At 35.2% G+C, this 26,243-nt stretch overlaps 1 protein-coding gene across 1 annotated transcript in view; it reads left to right on the top strand.

The window, feature by feature from the left end:
* LOC149790383 (uncharacterized) overlaps positions 1-21,239 on the top strand; it is a 53,709-nt gene extending 32,470 nt beyond the window's left edge. The window contains exon 5 of the mRNA XM_089972434.1: positions 20,442-21,239. Within this exon, the coding sequence (XP_089828560.1) occupies positions 20,442-20,547 (106 nt within the window). The 3' untranslated portion in view covers positions 20,548-21,239. The remainder of the gene's footprint in view (positions 1-20,441) is intronic.
* Positions 21,240-26,243: the final 5,004 nt, after the last annotated feature.

The raw sequence follows: 26,243 nt of genomic DNA, 5'->3' as shown, positions 1-26,243 counted from the left end.
GAATAAAACGCGACATCGTCCTCTAAATTCCCTTATCAGAAAATCACATGTGTTTACGAGGGCCAAAAAATAAACAGAAACGAAATATCTGATTATAAGGGATTGGTGAATATTTCCTATAGTAAATCGTGTATGTAGGTTATTATGTTTTGCTTGCTGCATATATAGGGTACATTTTGGGGGTAAAACTGAAAATGAGATACAATTGTAAGTCTCATTATTGCGTATGATATTTTTGTTTAATAACGCTGAGGGAGTGTTCAACTTTCCAAGTAATTTATTATTTCTGATTATCCATTCACCCACTCTCCTGTTTGGAATACTGACATCCCCATAAGGATATTTTATTTTTGCAGTTTAATATTTTGTTCAAAATTGTTCATTTTCAAAGAATGCATATTCTAAGACCACAACACCTATTTTCACTAAACATGTTAATTTCGTTCCTCGAACCGATTTCTAAAATGTTTCTTATTTTTTGATTATTGGCCATGTACACTGAACAATTAGCAGGCACATACAGCAAAAAGCTATAGTCATAATGAATTTAAATCACTTGAAATGTCTTCTTTTATCTCAAATTTTAAGCATTATTTTTTATGTTTTGTAACAAAACTAATTCCCTAGGTTTAGTCCTAAAATGTTTGATACTTTTCATCTTGTCTGCTATCGCCTCCCCTGACAAAAGTATCTGCTTAAAGAAGTAGCATACATTAGAAATTTCAGAAACTCAATTTCGGAAGAGCATTTTAAACATTTTTGGAAGCAAGGCCCATTGTGTCTCATCATACACATGGAAACATTAGAAAGCAAGGCACAAATGTGTTTCATCAAACACAGGGAAATATTAGGAAACAAGGCACAGTGTTTCTCGTCATGCACAGGACAATATTAGGAAATGAGGCCCAATGTTTCTCATCATACACATGAAAATATTAGGAAACAAGGTCCAATGTTTCTCATCATCCACGGGGAAATATTAGGAAACAAGGCCCAATGTGTCTCATCATACACATGAAAATATTAGGAAACAAGGTCCAATGTTTCTCATCATACACAGGAAATATTAGGAAACAAGGCCCAATGTGTCTCATCATACACATGAAAATATTAGGAAACAAGGCCCAATGTTTTTCATCATACACATGAAAATATTAGGAAACAAGGTCCAATGTTTCTCATCATCCACGGGGAAATATTAGGAAACAAGACCCAGTGTGTTTCATCATGCACAGGGAAATATTAGGAAACAAGACCCAATGTGTATCATCATAAACAGGGAAATATTAGGAAACAAGACCCAATGTGTTTCATCATACACTGGGAAATATTAGGAATGTTGTTGTTGTTGTTGCGGGGTTTAACGCCATTTTTCAGCATACGATAGGCTATATATGGCGGCCAGTATTAATGGTGGAGGAAGAACCCTGGAAAACCCCGGAAAGAACCACCGACCCACGAGAAGCTACTGGCAAGCTTTCTCACATACCCATATTGGCTGAATCTTAGACTCGAACCGACGCAGGCAGAGGTGAGATGGCAGTGATCCGTAACGAAGAACGCTTTAGACCACTCGGCCACTCGGGGCCCCGGAAATATTAGGAAACGATGCCAAATGTGTCTCATCATGTACAGGGAAATATTAGGAAACAAGGCCCAATGTGTATCATCATAAACAGGGAAATATTAGGAAACAAGACCCAATGTGTATCATCATAAACAGGGAAATATTAGGAAACAATGCCAAATGTGTCTCATCATGTACAGGGAAATATTAGGAAACAAGACCCAATGTGTATCATCATAAACAGGGAAATATTAGGAAAAAAGACCCAATGTGTTTCATCATACACAGGAAAACTTTAGGAAACAATGCCAAATGTGTCTCATCATGTACAAGGAAATATTAGGAAACAAGGTCCAATGTGTCTATCATAAACAGGGAAATATTAGGAAAAAAGACCCAATGTGTTTCATCATACACAGGAAAATTTTAGGAAACAATGCCAAATGTGTCTCATCATGTACAAGGAAATATTAGGAAACAAGGCCCAATGTGTATCATCATAAACAGGGAAATATTAGGAAAAAAGACCCAATGTGTTTCATCATACACAGGAAAATTTTAGGAAACAATGCCAAATGTGTCTCATCATGTACAAGGAAATATTAGGAAACAAGGCCCAATGTGTATCATCATAAACAGGGAAATATTAGAAAAAAAGACCCAATGTGTTTCATCATACACAAGGAAATATTAGGAAACGATGCCCAACCTGTCTCATCATACACAGGAAAATATTAGGAGAGGTTTTATAGAGGCATGAAGATAAACCTTCACGATACTTTGGATTTTATTTAATTAAATACATTTGTTTGTAATTATTTCATGTTCAACATTCGGTTTACATAACATATGGGCGTCCTAAACATTCACATGATTCCTACTAAACATAGTAGGAAAACATGTATATGGAAAGGATCCATGTGAGTAAACTGGAGCACCCATTCAAGTATGACCTAAATGAATAAAATGAAGTACCCATTGAAGGATGATCCGAATGTGTAAAATTAAGTACCCATTCAAGGATGATCCGAAAGAGTAGAATGAAGTACCCGTTCAAGGATGATCCGAATGAGTAAAATGAAGTACCCATTCAAGTATGATCCGAATGAGTAAAATGAAGTACCCATTCAAGCATGATCCGAATGTGTAAAATTAAGTACCCATTCAAGGATGATCCGAAAGAGTAGAATGAAGTACCCGTTCAAGGATGATCCGAATGAGTAAAATGAAGTACCCATTCAAGTATGATCCGAATGAGTAAAATGAAGTACCCATTCAAGCATGATCCGAATGATTATAATGAAGTACCCATTCATTATGATCCGAATGAGTAAAATGAAGTACCCATTCAAGCATGATCCGAATGAGTAAAATGAAGTACCCATTCAAGGATGACCTAAATGAATAAAATGAAGTACCCATTCAAGCATGATCCGAATGTGTAAAATTAAGTACCCATTCAAGGATGATCCGAAAGAGTAGAATGAAGTACCCGTTCAAGGATGATCCGAATGAGTAAAATGAAGTACCCATTCAAGTATGATCCGAATGAGTAAAATGAAGTACCCATTCAAGCATGATCCGAATGATTATAATGAAGTACCCATTCATTATGATCCGAATGAGTAAAATGAAGTACCCATTCAAGCATGATCCGAATGAGTAAAATGAAGTACCCATTCAAGGATGACCTAAATGAATAAAATGAAGTACCCATTCAAGGATGATCCGAATGTGTAAAATTAAGTACCCATTCAAGGATGATCCGAAAGAGTAAAAGAAGTACCCGTTCAAGGATGATCCGAATGAGTAAAATGAAGTACCCATTCAAGTATGATCCGAATGAGTAAAATGAAGTACCCATTCAAGCATGATCCGAATGATTATAATGAAGTACCCATTCATTATGATCCGAATGAGTAAAATGAAGTACCCATTCAAGCATGATCCGAATGAGTAAAATGAAGTACCCATTCAAGGATGTTCCGAATGTGTAAAATGAAGTACCCATTCAAGGATGATCCGAATGAGTAAAATGAAGTACCCATTCAATGATGATCCGAATGAGTATAATGAAGTACCCATTCAAGTATGATCCGAATGATTATAATGAAGTACCCATTCAAGTATGATCTGACTGAGTAAAATGAAGTACCCATTCAAGGATGATCCGAATGTGCAAAATGAAGTACCCATTCAAGGATGATCCGAATGAGTAAAATGAAGTACCCATTCAAGGATGATCCGAATGAGTAAAATGAAGTACCCATTCAAGTATGATCTGAATGAGAAAATGAAGTACCCATTCAAGTATGATCCGAATGATCATGATGAAGTACCCATTCAGTATGATCCGAATGAGTAAAATGAAGTACCCATTCAAGTATGATCCGAATGTCTAAAATGAAGTACCCATTCAAGGCTGATCCGAATGAATAAAATGAAGTACCCATTCAAGGATGATCCGAATGAGTAAAATGAAGTACCCATTCAAGGATGATCCGAATGAGTATAATGAAGTACCCATTCAGTATGATCCGAATAAGTAAAATGAAGTACCCATTCAAGAATGGTCCGAATAAGTAAAATGAAGTACACATTCAAGGATGATCCGAATGTGCAAAATGAAGTACCCATTCAAGGATGATCCGAATGAGTAAACTGAAGTACCCATTCAAGGATGATCCGAATGAGTAAAATGAAGTACGCATTCAAGGATGATCCGAATGTGTAAAATGAAGTACACATTCAAGTATGATCCGAATGTGTAAAATGAAGTACCCACTCAAGTATGATCCGAATGTGTAGAATGAAGTACCCACTCAAGTATGATCCGAATGTGTAAAATGAAGTACCCATTCGAGGATGATCCGAATGAGTAAAATGAAGTACCCATTCAAGGATGATCCGAATGAGTAAAATGAAGTACCCATTCAATGATGATCTGAATGTGTAAAATGAAGTACACATTCAAGGATGATCCGAATGTGTAAAATGAAGTACCCACTCAAGTATGATCCGAATGTGTAAAATGAAGTACCCACTCAAGTATGATCCGAATGTGTAAAATGAAGTACCCATTCAAGGATGATCCGAATGAGTAAAATGAAGTACCCATTCAATGATGATCTGAATGTGTAAAATGAAGTACCCATTCAATGATGATCTGAATGTGTAAAATGAAGTACACATTCAAGGATGATCCGAATGTGTAAAATGAAGTACCCATTCAAGGATGATCCGAATGAGTAAAATGAAGTACCCATTCAATGATGATCCGAATGAGTAAAATGAAGTACCCATTCAATGATGATCCGAATGAGTAAAATGAAGTACCCATTCAATGATGATCTGAATGTGTAAAATGAAGTACACATTCAAGGATGATCCGAATGTGTAAAATGAAGTACCCATTCAAGGATGATCCGAATGAGTAAAATGAAGTACCCATTCAAGGATGATCCGAATGAATAAAATGAAGTACCCATTCAATGATGATCCGAATGAGTAAAATGAAGTACCCATTCAAGTATGATCCGAATGAGTAAAATGAAGTTTCCCATTCAAGTATGATCCGAATTAGTAAAATGAAGTACCCATTCAAGGATGATGCGAATGAGTAAAATGAAGTACCCATTCAAGTATGATCCGAATGAGTAAAATGAAGTACCCATTCAAGTATGATCCGAATTAGTAAAGTGAAGTTCCCATTCAAGTATGATCCAAATGAGTAAAATGAAGTACCCATTCAAGTACGATCCAAATGAGTAAAATGATGATCCGAATGAGTAAAATGAAGCACCCATAGTATGATCCAAATGATTAAAATGAAGCACCCATTCAAGTACGATCCAAACGAGTAAAATGATGATCCGAATGAGTAAAATGAAGTACCCATTCAAGTATGATCCAAATGAGTAAAATGAAGTACCCATTCAAGTATGATCCAAATGAATAAAATGATGATCCAAATGATTAAAATGAAGTACCCATTCAAGTATGATTCAAATGAGTAAATGAAGTACTATTCAAATGAATAAATGATGTATCCATTCAAATATGATGCAAATGAGTAAATTGAAGTACCATTCAAGCATGATCCAAAGAAGTAAACGATGTACCATTCAAGTATGATAGAAAATCTAATGTATTTGACCTTTACTACAAACATGACCACCACTATTATTATTATTATTATTATTATTATTATTTTATATTTATTATTATTATTATTATTATTAATGTTGTTATAATTATTGCCATTTTTAATATTATGATCATTATTTATTTATTTATTTATTTATTTGTTATTAATATTAAGTTGTTGTTGTTCTTGCTACTGTTGTTTATGTTGTTGCCACTGCTGCTTTTGTTAAAAAGAAGAGATTCTTAAACAATCTGCAAGTGAATGAAAGCATTATACCTAACATATATGCTATATTTATACATCGGTATATGTGTCTCAACAATGATTCAAGATTAGATGAGCACTGTTTTAAAAAAAAACTGGTTAGAGCGTCCGCCTTGTATACGGTAGGTCGCAGGTTCGAACCCCAGCCGAGTCAAACTAAAGACTTATAAAAATGGTACTAATAGCTGTCTCGCTAGGCGTTCAGCATTAGGAGGTTTGCGTTAGGACTGGTCGGCTTGGTGTCAGGATAATATTACTGAGTGGGACATCATGATAAATGTCTGCGGCATGATGCCCCACTACTAGACATCACTATAAAATTGTCACACTGAACACATCGTAGCGATATGACTGAAATTTCTTAAAGCTACGTTAAAAGTTCAGATCACACACACACACACACACACACACACACACACACACACACAAGAACTACATTTTTTGTACTTATTGTACTTCATGTGAGGTTGATTATGTCGGCTTAAACAGTGTGGAATCGTTTTTAGCAGCGTATGTGAGTTTGATTCTATCAGATTAAACACAGAATGGAATGGGCATTAGCAGTGCATGCAAGTTTGATTCTATCAGATTAAACACAGAATAGAATGGATATTATCAGTGTATATGAGTTTGATTCTGTCAAATTAAACACAGAGTGGAATTGTTATTAGCAGTGTATGTGAGTTTGATTCTGTCAAATTAAACACGGAATGGAATTGTTATATGCAGCGTATGTGAGTTTCATTGTGTCAGAAAAAACAGAGTTGATTGGGTATTAGCAGTGATTGTGAGGTTGATTCTGTCAGAGTAATCACAGAGTGGAATTGTTATTAGCATCGTATGTGAGTTCGATTCTTTCAAAGTAAACACAGAGTGGAATCGTTATTAGCAGCGTATGTGAGTTTGATTCTGTCAAATCAAACACAGAGTGGAATTGTTATTATCAGCGTATGTGAGTTTGATTCTGTCAAATTAAACAGAGTGGAATTGTTATTAGCAGGGTATGTGAGTTTGATTCTGTCAGATTAAACACAGAGTGGAATCGTTATTAGCAGGGTATGTGAGTTTGATTCTGTCAGATTAAACACAGAGTGGAATCGTTATTAGCAGCGTATGTGAATTTGATTCTGTCAAATCAAACACAGAGTGGAATTGCTATTAGCAGGGTATGTGAGTTTGATTCTGTCAGATTAAACACAGAGTGGAATTGTTATTAGCAGGGTATGTGAATTTGATTCTGTCTGATTAAACACAGAGTGGAATCGTTATTAGCAGCGTATGTGAGTTTGATTCTGTCAAATCAAACACAGAGTGGAATTGTTATTATCCGCGTATGTGAGTTTGATTCTGTCAAATCAAACACAGAGTGGAATTGTTATTAGCAGGGTATGTGAGTTTGATTTTGTCAGATTAAACACAGAGTGGAATTGTTATTAGCAAGGTATGTGAGTCTGATTCAGTCAGATTAAACAGAGACTGGAATGGGTATTAGCAGCGTATGAGTTTGAATTTTTCAGATTAAACATAGAATGGAATTGGTATTAGCAGCGTATGTGAGTTTGAGGTTGGCAGAATAAACAGAGTGGAATGGGTATTAGCAGTGTATGCGAGTTTGATACTGTCAGATAAAATACAGTGTAGGATGGGTATTAGAAACGCTCTGAGAACAAGATGCCTTGATTTGTTACCCGAAGACACGTCCATTTGGAACTGAGCTAAAGGTACGGAGCTTATATGGTGTTAAATGTAAGACTATATATATATATATATATATATATATATATATATATATATATATATATATATATATATATATATATATATATATATATATATATATATATATATATATATATATTCATATTGTAAGCATTACATATAAAATGAATATAAATGTGAATCATGCGCATCGAAGAGGGTATTTATAGGCAATGCATTTTGCTCGATTTCGATTTCAACGTATTGGTCTTGCATGTTGCTCGATCTCTATCTGATTGGTAAGCAATGCTCGATCTCAATCCCTCGATTTTTGGCAATGCGTGTTGCTCGATCTCGATCTCTCGATGTATTGGCAATGCATATTGCTCGATCTCGATCTCTCGATTTATTGGCATTGCATGTTGTTTCGTCTCGAAGAAAATACGTAAACAAATGATAGCATGTTTACATCTGCATAAACTGTTATCGTTGATATTATCTATCCTTCTCACATATATGATTACTAATCTGTGTACAATTTAGATTTTTTTTATCTCAGAAAACGTAGTCTATTCTAATGTGTATCGAAGATAGATACATATCAACAGTTTAACTGGTGTCATGTTTGCAAAAATGGGCCGCTGCTGACCCGAAATAACGAAGCTTAAATCACAAGTCAGATGTTTTGGCGACCTTTGAATTATAAACATGTATTCGTTTCTTTTCGTCCCAAAGATCGCCTACACACTTGAACAACTATTACGGTAGAAGACAATTCGAAACTGTCAGATATAAAAATCATTCATTTTTTTAATAATCTCAAGAAATTAAACTGGCACAACACGTATTCACGCGCTTTCCCATTTTGATATCTACCCTGAAGTTCGAGCCTCATGAGGTACCCGAGAGGTTGGACTGCCTCAAGGGAACTGTCAGGATGTATGTGCTCTTATCGTTTCAAGTCCAGTATATGTGTGTATGGTTAGGATGTGAATATCGTTAGTTTTCACGCTATGTTCTGGTCTAGGGGCCCTGTTAGTGAGAATGAAATTAAATGACGTCCAATACGGTTCAATTTTGTCTGTAAGCAGTGAATACACTCAACTATATTACATTTTTAATGCCTTTTATACTGATGTCATAAAAGCTACTGCGAAGTGACCATCTATTTTTGAGCATACCTTTACCTAAAAAGTGAAATAGAAACGGTCCTGATTTATTGAGGTGAAAAAGTGCACATGGCAGGTTGCTATACTCAAAATGGCGTTAATCGGATTCGTAGAAGCATTTGTAAAACATTTATAAAACATCTAGGTTCAACTTTTACTTCAGTGTCCATGAAAAAGTGTCTCTGTTTCTTATCGCAGGGGGATTGCGGGGTCAATTTAAGGGAAACGACCCTTCAAGTGACCAGGTAATCGAGTCGAGACTGACCAATTTGGGCGTAACCGGCGCCATGTCAATCTAACACTTTGTATACATTTCAGTACGTTGAAAGCATTAGGATAATTATTTGGCGGTGTTTATCTATTATAGAGTAGACTTGAAAACTTTTTCGGGTTAAAGGAGTGGTATTATCGCAGGGGAAGGAAAGCTTAAAGTATCAGGAGAGGAGATAGGTTTCGCGATGACCGATAATAAGGGGCTTATTGTAAATCAAACATCTTTGTTTTGTCAAGCTATTTATTTGATATGGAATCAGGTTTAAATAAAATATTAAATACTACTCGAAAATATAACGTTGTGTCCTCCCTACTTTTTATGAAAGTTTCTTAGTCCATTCTGTCAACATGGCCTGCACGGACAAAATAAAGCTAACGAGATTATGTATCAACCTGAAAAATTAACTTGGTGATATACTTCCTCAGAAAGTGAAAAACACAAACAACACAGTTATCAAGAGAGATGCAAAATGTTCTAAGTCTGTGTCCTTAAGATCAATAGTTATAGTGTCTGTTTGTGACACGGAATGGAACGATACTGTGTCCATGTGAAACAAAATGGCTTAATCGCCGACACAGAGGTTGATCCAGGAACATATTTTAGTGAGAGGGTAAACAAACAAGCACGGGGTCTGTGTGAAGAAACCATGGTGGGGGCCCAGGAAGCCAAACCACCAAAAGCTCATAATTTGAACTATTTAACTGAGGGAAACGCTTCGGTTGTTTCGCGGTTATTTTATTTTGGGGGTTCGGTCCAATTTCTAACCCCCACCACCATATCCGTCCCCATCTCATCCCATCATCTGCAACTGCGAGGTACTTTTGCCCTGCCCATGGAAGTTTTATAATTACTTGGTATATTTCCATACTGTGTAAATAAAAAACCGTGCAACGTATATACCCCACCCGTTTATCTTATATATTTCTTTTAAAATTATATATATATATATATATATATATATATATATATATATATATATATATATATATATATATATATATATATAAATAATTACCGTTGTAACAAACATTTAGATTGGCTAAAATTGCGTTATTTGGCACAGAAAAAAACCTTGAATTTATTTGTCCATAACACCGGAATGGAACTACTTATGTACTCATGTACCTTTACTGTGTGCACAATATTTGTTAAAGAATTGAACTTTTCATTTTACTGGATTGATGTAGTCGTGAAGCTTAAAAATCGATTACATATGGCATGAATGACTTTAGCGAGGACTTTTCATGTGTAGTGTTTAACCGATCACACGCAGTATGAATGGCCTTAGCGATGACCCCTCAAGCTTAGTGTTGAACCGATTACACGTGGCATGAATGACCGTAGCGAGGAATCTTCATGCACAGTGTTTAACCAATTACATGTGACATGAATGGCCTTAGCGAGGACCCTTCATGCTTAGTGTTGAACCTTTTACACGTGGCATGAATGACCTTAGCGAGGAATCTTCTTGTGTAGTGTTTAATCAATTACATGTGACATGAATGGCCTTAGCAAGGACCCTTCGTGCATAGTGCGTAATCGATTTTCAAGATTCATGACTCCTGTAAAATATGAATCTCAATACTTATAATTAGAGGAAAAACCGAGGAAAGCTGAAGACCTTCATCAGGAAATGGCGTCACTCGTGATGTGACGTCACGCTGAACTACTATTGCTTCCTAATTAACTTGAAAATAAGTTGTCACTCTCAATCAATCCAAAGTACAGTTACAAAAGTTCAATTTTACAAACTCAAGCTCAAGGGTTTTATAATTTCCATGGCTTGGTCACAAATTCAAACCCAAAAATTCATTAATTTTATGGGTTTAATGTCATTGTTTCCAGTATAATTGAAGAAAGAAGAAAGTGGGAAGAACCACCGACCCACGGAAAGCTACTGGCAAGCTTTCATACACACGTTGGTCAAACTGAGACTCAAACTCAGGCGGACACAAGTGAGTTTTGTGGGTGAACTGTAAAAGCAAGCGCCTTAAACCGCTCGGCTACCCAGGTCTCCAAATCTCAAACTCAAATATTGTAATTGTGGATTACACTATATTCGTTATATCTGAATAAACAACTTCCATTATTGTACAAAATTGTCTGAGGTCAGATTTGCTGAACAGACTCCGTGCTTTCATCAGTTATACAACGTTCTGGCTTCATCACAGTGATTTCAGCTCATTAAAACGATAGCGCTGGGATATTTTTAGATCAGAGTATAAAAGTAACAAGCCCTCGAACGACAAGTCTTAGCGACACAGCACGACATTGAAATCATTATTCTCAAGATATCTTAAGAAATTTTTCCACATAATATCTAAAGAAAACGGGAAACAAGAAAAGGTTTAAACATAAAAAAATGAAACTTAATAAAAACTTAAACATAACAAAATCATAAAAATAACAATAACTTAAACACGACAAAATAATTTCAGCGATGAAAATGAAACACTAATAATCTACTTTTATAAAATGCTATCAACTTGCCAGATCTTATCAACTTACCAAATCTTATCTACTCACCAGATCCTGTCAGATTTTAACAACTTGCCAGATTTTTTCAGCTTGCCAGATCTTATAAACTTGCCAGATCTTATCAACTTTCCAGATTTTATCAACTTGCCAGATCTTATCAACTTGCTAGATCTCATCAACTTGCCAGATTTTATCAACTTTCCAGCTTTTATCAACTTGCCAGATCTTATCAATTTGCCAGATCTTATCAATTTGCCAGATCTTAGCAACTTACCAGATCTTATCAACTTGCCAGATATTATCAATTTACAAAGTCTTAAGCAACTTACCATGCTATTTTTAAAATGCTATAAACTTACACCAGATTTATTGTTTGTAAAAGCGTAAATAATGAATATCCAAGCAAGAAAGGATTAGAAAAATGAAAAAGTAGTAAGAACAATGTTAAAATAAAAATATACACAATTGCGTTTTGTTCCTCTTTCCTGAGTACAAATATGTACTTATTTTCTATTCGCTTTTAAACGTATTCTCTGCGAAGTTGAACTAACAATGCTGTTGTTATTATTATGGGTTTAACACCATTTTCAGCACACGATAGGCTATACATGGCGGCCAGTATAATTAGTGAAGGAAGAATCCAGAAAAACCCCGTAAGAACCACCGACCCACGGGAAGCCACTGGCAAGATTTCACATATATCCACCCAGCCCGAGACTAGAACCCTTGCGGACAGAGGAGTGATGACTAAAGCGAGCGCTTTAGACTACTCGGTCACCAGGGGGCCCAAACTAACAAAGTAATCTCAGTACTACACTGTCATTTTGACGTCAGAACCTACGTGATGTTTGTAACATTCCATGAATCCATTATAGAGTGTGTTTTTTTTTGTTGGTTTGATAAATAGTTAAGGTTAGAAGCCATGAAATTTGAACTTATGCTCCAATAAGAGTATATACCACAAGGGGTAATGATAGTGAGGTGCAAAGCTGACTGCTCTTTTGTAAAAGAGATTGAAAATTTCGACAACTGAGTTATAACGATTCTTGATATTAGCAACGGTCATCTGAGTTGTCAAGGGGCTTATCAGTAAATCCCAATATCGTGATCGGAAAGAAGTTCACACAGATCGTGTAATATTTCTCGCAATTTATGTGACTTTTATCTAGCATTTTCGTGATTAATTGGAAATAATGGATTTAACCTGATCAAATACTTGTTTGATTAAATTTTGAACAGTTTAAACTTGGAATTGTTTGAAATTTCAGGTGGTATTCATATGGCCAATCTCTTTTAAGATAAGATGCGTACTCTAGTAACGTCAGGATATTGTATACATTTTGTTATTAATTACATAGTATATTTCCAAGTAAAAAAGAGGTTTGATCACTTTTGAAAACAATCTTATTCCCGCCACCAAATACCACTCCCACCACAAGCCTGATCCCCAGAAACAATGGCACCCCAAGTAACATGTCTCTGGATTTCCGCTAAAGAAAGCCATTTATTCTTGGGATAAAGCCTATAAGAGTAAATCGCCCAACACATTTCAGTAGTTGCAAGAATAATGGCGCTCCGGTCACCATATTACAAAGATTAACAACAACAATTCAAGCAATCACAACTTATAAATATCTCCAATCTTTGCTAGATATAAATAGCAAACCTCTCAAGGGCTGTTTTAAACTAAGTTGCTAAAAAGGTTGGTAGAACGCCGGGCGCAGTTTTAGTGCAGAAGGGATTCACATAGCCTTTTCTTCTTAGACAAAGAAGTGACACAAAAAAAGTAATAAATAAAGTAAATTGAAGATTTAGTGGCATAGATCCATCTATCGTGATAATCTTATGTGGCTCTTAGTTATCGCATATAAAATTACTTGCGCAACAGGGTAACGGATACCGATGATTTATGACACAAATATGTTACAAACACTTCACAACAGGGGTTTTTATTACCTTGATTTTATTCTATCCTTTTTGCATTACATTCTTTCAATGTGTTTGATTACAAATTATATTTCTATAGTATCTTTTGCTCAGTTAGAAATTAATAAACCACTAGAAGATAATTTATGAGGCTCGCTTTGTAGGTCATCCGTTACAATTACATTTATAGTTATCGAGCTGACGGAATGTACAAGGATGAATACTTAACATAAAACTAGTATAGGGACGGTGTTAATCAGGACAAGGATAAATACCTAACATAAAACTAGTATGGAGACGGTGTTAATCAGGACAAGGATGAATACCTAACATAAAACTAGTATAGGGACGGTGTTAATCAGGACAGGGATGAATACTTAACATAAAACTAGTATGGAGACGGTGTTAATCAGGACAAGGATGAATACCTAACATAAAACTAGTATGGAGACGGTGTTAATCAGGACAAGGATGAATACCTAACATAAAACTAGTATAGGGACGGTGTTAATCAGGACAAGGATGAATACTTAACATAAAACTAGTATAGGGACGGTGTTAATCAGGACAAGGATGAATACTTAATATAAAACTAGTATAGGGACGGTGTTAATCAGGACAAGGATAAATACCTAACATAAAACTAGTATGGAGATGGTGTTAATCAGGACAAGGATGAATACTTAACATAAAACTAGTATGGAGATGGTGTTAATCAGGACAAGGATGAATACCTAACATAAAACTAGTATGGAGACGGTGTTAATCAGGACAAGGATGAATACCTAACATAAAACTAGTATAGGGACGGTGTTAATCAGGACAAGGATGAATACTTAACATAAAACTAGTATAGGGACGGTGTTAATCAGGACAAGGATGAATACTTAATATAAAACTAGTATAGGGACGGTGTTAATCAGGACAAGGATAAATACCTAACATAAAACTAGTATGGAGATGGTGTTAATCAGGACAAGGATGAATACTTAACATAAAACTAGTATGGAGATGGTGTTAATCAGGACAAGGATGAATACTTAACATAAAACTAGTATAGGGACGGTGTTAATCAGGACAAGGATGAATACTTAACATAAAACTAGTATAGGGACGGTGTTAATCAGGACAAGGATAAATACCTAACATAAAACTAGTATGGAGACGGTGTTAATCAGGACAAGGATGAATGTCTAACATAAAACTAGTATGGAGACGGTGTTAATCAGGACAAAGATGAATACTTAACATAAAACTAGTATAGGGACGGTGTTAATCAGAACAAAGATGAATACTTAACATAAAACTAGTATGGAGACGGTGTTAATCAGGACAAGGATGAATACTTAACATAAAACTAGTATATAGACGATATTAATCAGGACAAGGATGAATACCTAACATAAAACTAGTATAGGGACGGTGTTAATCAAGACAAGGATGAATACTTAACATAAAACTAGTATGGAGATGGTGTTAATCAGGACAAGGATGAATGCCTAACATAAAACTAGTATGGAGGTGGTGTTAATCAGGACAAGGATGAATACTTAACATAAAATTAGTATAGGGACGGTGTTAATCAGGACAAGGATGAATACCTAACATAAAACTAGTATGGAGATGGTGTTAATCAGGACAAGGATGAATGCCTAACATAAAACTAGTATGGAGATGGTGTTAATCAGGACAAGGATGAATACTTAACATAAAACTAGTATAGGGACGGTGTTAATCAGGACAAGGATGAATACTTAACATAAAACTAGTATAGGGACGGTGTTAATCAGGACAAGGATGAATGCCTAACATAAAACTAGTATGGAGATGGTGTTAATCAGGACAAGGATGAATACTTAATATAAAACTAGTATAGGGACGGTGTTAATCAGGACAAGGATGAATGCCTAACATAAAACTAGTATGGAGATGGTGTTAATCAGGACAAGGATGAATACTTAACATAAAACTAGTATAGGGACGGTGTTAATCAGGACAAGGATGAATACCTAACATAAAACTAGTATAGGGACGGTGTTAATCAGGACAAGGATGAATACCTAACATAAAACTAGTATGGAGACGGTGTTAATCAGAACAAGGATGAATACCTAACATAAAACTAGTATGGAGATGGTGTTAATCAGGACAAGGATGAATACTTAACATAAAACTAGTATGGAGACGGTGTTAATCAGGACAAGGATGAATACTTAACATAAAACTAGTATAGGGACGGTGTTAATCAGGACAAGGATGAATACCTAACATAAAACTAGTATGGAGATGGTGTTAATCAGGACAAGGATGAATACTTAACATAAAACTAGTATGGAGACGGTGTTAATCAGGACAAGGATGAATGCCTAACATAAAACTAGTATGGAGATGGTGTTAATCAGGACAAAGATGAATTCTTAACGAAAAACTAGCATGGAGACAGTATTAATCAGGCCAAGGATGAAAACTTAACATAAATCTAACATAGCGACGGTATTAATCAGGACAGGGATGAATACTTAACATAAAACTAGTATGGAGACGGTATTAATCAGGACAGGGATGAATACTTAACATAAAGCTAGTACAGAGACGGTGTTAATCAGGACAAGGATGAATGCCTAACATAAAACTAGTATAGAGACGGTATTAATCAGGGTAAGGATGAATACCTAACATAAAATTAGTATAGAGACGGTATTAATCAGGACAGGGATGAATACTTAACATAAAGCTAGTACAGAGACGGTATTAATCAGGACAAGGATGAATGCCTAACATAAAACTAGTATAGAGACGGTATTAATTAGGACAAGGATGAATACTTAACATAAAACTAGTACAGAGACGGTATTAATCAGGACAAGGATGAATACTTCACATAAAACTAGTATAGAGACGGTACCCATCAGCAAATGTATAACTGATACGATATTAAGAAATCACACATATAATTGATACAATAGTAAGAAAGCAATATTTAGTATTCAGCTAAAAAGTGCGTCTGCGTGATTGTTTGTTTACAACAGAAAGTAGTTCCTTTATTCACGTGAATGCTATATGTATATTGTCGCGCGCGTTCAGTATCGGGGAATATTGAACGATTCTGACAATGTAAAGTTAACGGGTGAAAAAATGAGCATATAATAATTAGCTTTTCCCCATTTTTAATGCGCCGGGCATATTGTTGTGTCCTCTGTCCTTCCTCCGTTCGTCTGTCCGTTAAAACATTTACTAAAATACTTGATGGAATTTGACGAAACTTCGTAGTTTTATCCCTGTGGTAGCCATCTTCTAGATGGCTGTTATACTAGGATCGAACCCCATGGGTTTATATAAGGGGATTAAAGGCCAAATGTACCAAAAAGTTACAATTATCGTGACATGTTCAAATATTTTCTGTCCAACTTTCATTTATGCAGCTACAGCGGGAAGACACGTGATATGCATATGGTGGATTTTGCATTGTGACTTCATGATCTCTTGGATTGGAGAGGTGGGGGGGGGGATGGTGTGTGTGTGTGTGTGTGATTTGGATTTTTAACGTAGCTTTTTAGTCATATTGCCACGATATCTGCAGTGTGACAGTTTATAGTGATGTCTAGCACTGGGGCATCATGCTGCAGACATGTAGCATGATGTCCCATCCAGTCACATTATCCTGACACCAGGCCGACCAGTCCTAACACTAACCTCTTAATGCTGAGCGCCAAGCGAGGCAGCTGTTAGTACCATTTTTGTAAGTCTTTGGTATGACTCGGCCTGGGATCAAACCCACGACTTTCCGCTTCCGGGCGGACGCTCTAACCACTAGGTCACTGGAGCGGTGAAGGGGGATGGGAAAGCAATTTTCAGTAAAAGGCCCGGGAATTTGTTATGGCACACCATTGTGGTTGCTTTTTTATTCGTTTTATATTCATCAAAAATGTTAATAGTTCTAGTAGTAATCTTAATTATTTGCACTACTCCATGTATATCTTTAACTGATTATGTTCGAAAATATTATGACAAAACAATGGTTGGAACTGTTTAGTCGATTGAACAACGTTATGCTTGCAATCGTAAATCCCAAAGTTAGGAGTGTATGCAACAGCGCTTGTTCAGTTGTGATTATTTGGAAATCTTATAATGGTTTAACATTATTAGCAACTGTCATAAAAAGCTAATCTGTCAAATGGTTTAGTGTTACTAACGACTGTCAAAGTTTTTATAGAAAACGTAAAAGTTTATATTTCAGATATTACATGGTGGCCTTAACGAGTTTGCATCACCGTTCTTTTTCCTGACTTTTATAAACGTTTTTTTTTTTTTAATGCTAATGTATATCAAACAAACTCTAGCACATGCCGATACCCACGAACTACAGACCGTTTAAGTCACCAGCAAAGATGCGTGCATCTTGTGATTTAAAGGAGCACCGACAGACTGTTATCGCTGTTGGCATATGCCGCCATGTGCATCATCTATGCTATAACCAGGCCTCCGTACATCAATCTTCTGGTTGCCACTTAACGTCACATACAAAGTCATATTCTCTTAACACAAATATTTTCCAACAATTTTTCATTAAATTCTTTGTATGCAAAATTAAACGTAGCATTAATTCACATGGAATACATATCAACACAAAACAATTTGATTTTATCTTGTCTGGTATGGTAATGGGTAGGGTGTGGCCTTCGTGGGACGTGAGTTACCTTGGGTGAACAAATCTTCATATCAACCACTAACAAAGGCAATAAATTTATAATGTTCGCCTATAAATATCTGGCTGGCTATGACGTCTACTTGCCTTATTGTTAAGCTTCCGTTATATGCACGTTCATTTTTTTTGTTTATATTTTTGTATCATTTGCCTCCAGCCACAGAGAAGCATAAAAGTTATTAAAAATACAATATTTTATGTAGATTTATAAATATTCCCTGTCAGTTGTTACAAAAAATACTCATGAGGATATGCCACATTATATGCGACATTACCCTGGATACAAAACGTAAAATGAGGAATCCAAAAGGACTCCGGTATTGCACTTTCAACCAACTTGTTTCAGTGTAAAACAAACATTTACTTTATTCTGATGTACCCAAGTGATTTCCGTAGTAGATCTAAGCACCCGTTTTGCTCTTGAACGTGTGACACTAAGGTTGTATCAAACAAATGTCGGCGAATAATAATAATAATAATAATAATAATAATAATAATAATAAAAATGAAATAAAACCAGCAATTTCATACAAAAATTACAGAACAATATCAACATAAATGCTCCAACGAATTATTGATGAATTACGACAGTAACTCATGAGAAAGACTTCTGTCAAGGCGGTGATTGAGGATGTGTCCTTACTCGCTATCTAAATAAAGTCCCATAACCATCAACACGTATACACGTTCAACTTAGCCAGAGAAATGATAACCCGAATCCATAGAGAAAAAAAATGACGACAAAGGAAATCTATCTATGATTACCTTTCAGAGTAAACCCTTAGGGCAACACGTAAAAAAATCTCTACAATTCGCGATTCAATCACATTAAAGAATGTTTACTGCACAGGAAAGCAAACGTATGATATAATTCAATCTATTTTATGGACAAGGCGTCGAGATTTGCGTGTCAAAGATCCAGATACACCATTACAAGAATGAAAGTGTACCATGAACAAACCCATTTCCCACAAACACCATTACTTGAATCAAAGTGTACCATGAACAGACCCATTTCCCACAAACACCATTACTTGAATCAAAGTGTACCATAAACAGACCCATTTCCCACAAACACTTTTACTTGAATCAAAGTGGACTATGAACAGACCCATTTCCCGCAAACACCATTACTTGAATGAAATTGTACCATGAACAGACCCATTTCCCACAAACAACATTACTTGAATGAAAGAGTACCATGAACAGATCTGTTTCCCACAAACAACATTACTTGAATGAAAGTGTACCATGAACAGACCCATTTCCCTCAAAATCGCTTGATGACTTTTGGTAAACATATAAAAACAGAGCTAGGAGGAGAGGGTCAACAGTTCATGCACATTAAAGGCTGAAATTTAATGTTGACCCTTTTTAACAAAATGTGTATGTGTACTAGAATCCTCCTTTTGTGCACACAACATAAACTCATGTAGTCTTGATACCACAGTACGCAACGAAGGAGAGGCAAGGATATCCAGTATTGTCGTCTCTTTAATCAACACTTTACCCCATGCACGATTATACGAAACTTTAAAGTGATACCAAAACTATAGCCTTTAAGACTCAGCTTTCATTTTATTTGGAGCTTTTTATCTCTGAAAAGAAATGGAGGTTTTGATGGTTTACTAATACAACCTGTGTTGGGTTTACACAAGGAAAAACAGTTATCACTGTTGGCATGTGCCGTCTTGTGCATCTATACGAAGTCGTTTGCGTCAATAAAATACAACTCTTGGAAATCCTGTCATAATCTGGTATCTGCAACTGAATTAATTCTCGTGCTAAATGTTTACCGTAGCAAACACCTAACAAATCTTAATATCGTTAACCTTATGAGATTTCTTTTACATATAGTAGCGTATTAACGAGAACGGGATGGGGTGGACAGGTCGTTTGCCCCGGGCGCCAAAGATCTTAAGGAACCAAAACCCGTTTGAACCACATATCATCGCCCGGGTTTGCCGCTGTTTACATAGGAAAATGACGACAGCTACCATAATTATTGGCGGCGATCAATTTAGGAAGAAACCGCAAAAAAAAAAAAGATAAAATGACATGGTTACTTAGATTGTAAACGTCTTCACAGGAAATTGTAACGCAGCAAAGAGTTAAAATAATTATCAAGGGAAGATGAACGCGGACATATGAAGTTGCTTGCATAAGAAATATCAATCTCTTACCTTCGATTTCTTTTGTGGTCTTTTTAACAGATGCTGGTGTGTGAATAGAAACGGAATTCCTCAGGAAGAAGATCCGAACGTCCGCTTTGCATATGGCGTAGAAGGAATGATGCTTTCTTGCCTACAATTCGCTTGAGAAAGACTATATGCCAGCAACGATCGTTTTGTTAACTTAATAAGAAATATTTCATTGTTTCCAGAACACAGTGTGGAATCATAATGTGTGTCCTTCCTGAATATTATAATTATTTCCAAAATCACTTTCTGTGTAATCTGCTATATATACTTTTCTTAAATATTCCAAAGTCCGAATGTCATACTTGTAGATTTGTGGATTTTCCCGTAATTTCTTTTGGAGGAATGAATAAAGAACTTGAAAGTAATCAAAAGTTGACTTTCACGGTTAATATCACGTGTTTGTTAAAACAGATGGCATACCTCCGGTTCTCCCAACACTACCATCGAACTCTGAACTAATGATTTTGCTGATCTATTTCACAATGTAATCCCATGCTCTAGAATTCAAGTATATCTTATCCCCTTGAGTGTTTGTAAAGCCCTTCAGCGTTGCCCAACACACTCGGCTCTAATAAGCTATATATTTATTGCACAGAATTACCTAGTGTTATCTTTTCAATCCAGGTAGTCAATTATATATATAAAAAGGTAGTTTCGTATCACTCTCTCTGACAACGCTTTTCTTTCATACAGCAGTGTTTCTGCGTCACAATATTGCAATACCTGAAAAAGAAAGCAATGGGTTTACTGTACACAACTGTAAAGCAAAAGTTCGATATAAACGTTTGAATAAATTTCGTAGTTTCGTGAGTATGAAATTTTCAGATTTATTGTTTCTTCCCCGTATATTCTCTTCTTTTGCTTAGACTTAAAATTTTACCTTATTCATTGCGAATGTGTACTGTTACGACGCTATTGTCTTTAAGTAACAGAAGAGAGAGAGAGAGAGAGAGAGAGAGAGAGAAAACCAACAAGTCTTGTAAAATTCAACAAATAATTAATTTCCCTTCAATACAGATTGAAAACATAAAGCGAATTTTCAGTGTTGTGAATTAAATAAAAAATAGTCCTTAAAGTTCTAGCACAAATCCACAGGTATGATGTTCCAGTTTGATTCCGGATGTTTTCCAATATTGAATGCGTTGACGTGCCTTTGGTCTCCAATGTGTTGTAGTATCAATGCCCTGGAATATGGCGATGTGTTAATAGTCTTTTGATATATCAAAATAATATAATCTAAAATGCCCTTGACTGAATTCACGCTAATTCCAAATTTATGATTACATCAAAGAAGTATTAATGAACACTTTGTTATTGTAGTGAATAATGCAATTAAATAAATCCACGCACATTAAAAACAGCGAAACGACTGATTATATTTCGAATATTAAGGCAGGTATGACTCTTTTTTAAATAAGCAGCATTGATATAAAAGCTAATACACAATAATAGAGCCAGGATGTAGGCCAGTCTCCTCTCTAAAACTTTCAAAGTTGTCAAAACGTTTAGAAATTTCCAAGTGGAAAACTTAATGTCCAGACTCATTTTAAAGTAACATGTTTATCTCCATTAAAAATGATCTGAATATTCAATATACAATCACGCACGTACGCACGCACGCACGCACACACACACACACACACACACACACACACACACACACACACACACACACATATATATATATATATATATATATATATATATATATATATATATATATATATATATATATATATATATATATATATATATTGAGGAAAGAAAAAACCACATAAATTAAATATAAGTAACAGTATGTAATGCTACCAAAAAGTAGTTTGTTTTTTCTGTTGTCATCAGGATCTCGCCATCGACATATTTACCTATTTACCATGACCAACATTTTGTACTTTATATTAGTATAAACATGGAAGTATTCCATGGTTTTGTTTACATATTAATATACACATGGGAGTTTTATATGGTTTTGTTTACATATTAATATACACATGGAAGTTTTACATGGTTTTGTTTACATATTAATATACACATGGAAGTTTTACATGGTTTTGTTTACATATTAATATACACATGGAAGTTTTATATGGTTTTGTTCACATATTATGGAAAGAACTGGACCTAGTACTGCGTTTAGCTTTTCTTTTGCATTGCCATTCGAAATGTGCTGCTTCAAGAGGCAGAATTCAATATTTTGAGACATATTTACATCAATCAATCTAATGAATCCGACTTTAGCTTAATTGCTGATTACATTTTTAATTGGTATAAGACTTTTGTCTATTTGGCATAAATATCAGTAGTAATTCTGAAAACAATTCAAAACAGAAGCTAAACTAATAAATCAACTGTCATTTGTTATATACATTTATAATCTCCGTGAGTTTTATTCATGGCTGTGAATTGTAGTAATTATCTGTTGTTGTAATTGCTTACGTGCATAAGTTCTATTTTTAAATAGTAGGAACGTAAAATTCTGTATGATCTATTACTAGATGTTTACGTACGTGTTGACAGTTATTAATTATAAAACTATTAGTAATTATGTTGACAATTTTTGTGCTTTTTCCCACTGGACAGGTCGGTCAGGCGGTATCTTAGAAAAACGTGTTCATTCCCATTGGATGTGTTAGATCATGTTAGTTGTTTCCCGATGTTGGGGATTTGTAATTTAACAAGTAGGATTAATGACAATATGCGTGTTTTACCAGTTTACCTGTATATAAATTCCTAGGACTGCACAATTGTCTCATTCTCATTTTGTGTGTTCTTGCACATCAAGTCTGCAGAAGTATTTTATGTTAGATATTTTTGAGAGGAAACATATGTTTGGAAAATTCATAGGAAACAGAATGTGCCAATTGGAATATAATAGTAATGTGAACTATTCAAAGGAGTTCTGGACAATGCCATTTTGACAATTAAGGACTGTTGGTGGACCAGTATATTCTTGGATCTGAAATTAATATCAAATATTTAATATTGTTTAGACTTTAAAAGAACTTTTTCAGGATTATTTTGTATTTAGTTCATAATGCTGTAAGTTCCTCCTAAATTTTCATTTTATAACATTGATAACTAAATTGTTGAGTTTTACAAAATTTGTTGGTTTTGCCTCATTCTGTTACTTAGTTTATGACCATAGAATCGTAACACATTGATTTTACAAACTTACGTATTTAATGAAAGTTTAAGTTAAAATAGGGGCTTTGCGGAAGCTCATTTAATGAGCGCACATGCTTGGTTGGTTGGCGTATAACGGCACTTTAAACACCTTTTTGGCTATACGATACAACGGAAATAGCAGATAAATGCCTTCCAAAGGACCTACCGAGGCAGCCAATCTTAGCGGGTATCGAACTCACGATCCTTTGATTACAAGGCTTACGCTCTACCAAATGAGCCATCTCTGCTCTCGTCCACACATGACGGACAAAATATCGCACTTATGTTCTGCATAATGCAGCATTCATCTAAGGTGAAACACACTTACAAAAATAAATATGTAATTTACGGTATTCAGTTTTTAAAGATCAATATATAGCTTTCTCGTTTATGTAATTTATGGTATTGAAAAAAATCACTCTAGCCATGTTACATTGTACTAAATGAGCAATATATGAGGAGAGTAGAACTTAAATCTCCTACATCGAAATTTGCCAAGTACATTAATAATTTGCGTTTCCGCTAATTTAAATGCAATTTGAATTTAACTAATAATATTAGTCATTTCTGGACACAAAATCAAAAATTGAAAATCTAATGACCCTCCTCAATGAATGAGTGCTAACTCAGTCAAGTAAAGTCAAGAAAACAGCTATGTTAAAAATAAAAGCCTAAAGAAAACAGAAATCATGTAAATGCTTTGCTAAAATACACCTTTGTGTCACAACTCATTCTTCAAGCAGACACGAGTTTTCCAAAAGCAATTCCAAAGAAGACAAAAGTGTTGTGACTACGGTGACTTTAGTGTACACAACTATTCTTCAAGCAGAAGAGAGTTTTACACAAGTAATAACAAAGAAGACAAGAGTGTTACATCTGCAATCAATGAAAGACTCGAGTGCTCCAAATACAGTTATAAACAAGAAGATGAGAGTGTTTCAACATTAATCCTAAAGGAGACAAGAATGTACTAGCTGCAGTTATAGCGAAGACAGGAATGTTCAGTCTGCAATCCGAAAGAAAGCAAGCGACTTCTAAATGCAATTATAAGGCATACCAGAGTGTTCTATCTGCAATTCTAATAAACACGAGTGTTCCAACTGCAATTCTTAAACAAAGTGTGTCCTAACTGGAATCATGAAAATGTTTCGTTCCGCCTGAGTTTGAACATCCGACTTATAAAAGATCTTAACTTCAAGCACAGCATTTATCCACGTGTAAGCCTTAATGGTTACTCGATCTAAGTCTTATGTAACTGGCACGTGAACGTGTCTTATAATGGATAAAGAACTTGCAGGATATAAATGTGACATTTCCCACAGTGAATGCAGTGTGTAATAACATGTAAGTTTACATAAAATGTACTGTATATTTATTACACAATTCAATATATGTCAACAGTAATGATTTCGGATAAAAGTCTTGTGGGGAAATATCGAAGTCATCATGCATCGACTTCCTAATGCCATCTTAGTACGATCATTGACCAATCGAAGTCATCATGCCTCGACTGCCTACGGTTGTGTTTAAAATCAGTCTCATTAGTGCTGATGACATAGTTCGCCATTTGTTGATCTCGAAAATTTCTTCCAAACTAAGTATCACGAATGAAACAAAACATAACATTATAGTCGCTTACTCATAGCACGTCCCAGCTGATATGTTGCCCAAACCTATACGTAGATTAACAGTGTAATGTCTGAGTTACGGTCAGCCACATAAAGTTTCCTGGGGTGGGGTAGATTGGGTGGGTGGGGCAAAACCAAAATCAAAAGACCAAAAAGGTTGTTTATATATATATATATATATATATATATATATATATATATATATATATATATATATATATATATATATATATGCCCTTACACCTCACCCCCCCCCCTTGTGAACGCCCATGGTCTGAGTACGCCGTTTTATCTAGAGATACAATAATGAAATTTAAGATAATTTTAGCAAAGATTTAGAACTATAAAGACACTATTATTGCTGCAAGGCTTGACGGAATATACAGCTATACCTCTCTATTGTGCGAGGGAAAGCTAACATTATAAAATATATAAATGCCGAGTTTTGATAATACATATAGTATTAGAACGATTAATTCTTGTGAAAAAGGAAAGTGGTTCGGTATAGTTTACAAAACCATAACTGCCATTAAAGACCATCAGAGAACTCACTCTCTCTCTTAGACACAATTCAATTACATACAAGACAATTTAAGAGGTAGTGCTGCTGTTTCTTTTTAAATAGCACCCACTATATTGAATGATTTTTTAAACAAATACAATGACATCATGTTTACCTGCTTTGCCAAAAGCCATCATGTTTACCTGCTTTGCCAAAAGAATAGTTTCTTTCACGTTAAGTATTGCACTCACTGGACCGTCGTTTCATATGTTCAGGTTCGACAAAAATTGTGTCAGTTAAATATATTTAAAACCTGAAGATGTAGTTTTGGTATTTGTGATGACATTGTTTGTACTTCTGTGTAGCACACTGACTAATCATGTAGCACTTGCTGAAACAAATAACCTCGTGTTTACCCATTTTGATCCAAAATCGTGCCCTCTCCACGACATTAGATGACCCAGCCTTACACAAAGTTACAAAACAATGTTATTTCAAGTGGAGACCTTTCTTCCCTCC

The sequence above is a fragment of the Sinohyriopsis cumingii genome, chromosome 10 (genome assembly GCF_028554795.1).
Source record: "Sinohyriopsis cumingii isolate HCF-2022 chromosome 10, ASM2855479v2, whole genome shotgun sequence".
NCBI classification, from domain to species: Eukaryota; Metazoa; Mollusca; class Bivalvia; order Unionida; family Unionidae; genus Sinohyriopsis; species Sinohyriopsis cumingii.
The sequence above is the reverse complement of the archived record's forward strand: the minus strand, read 5'-3'. Positions and strand labels throughout refer to the sequence as shown.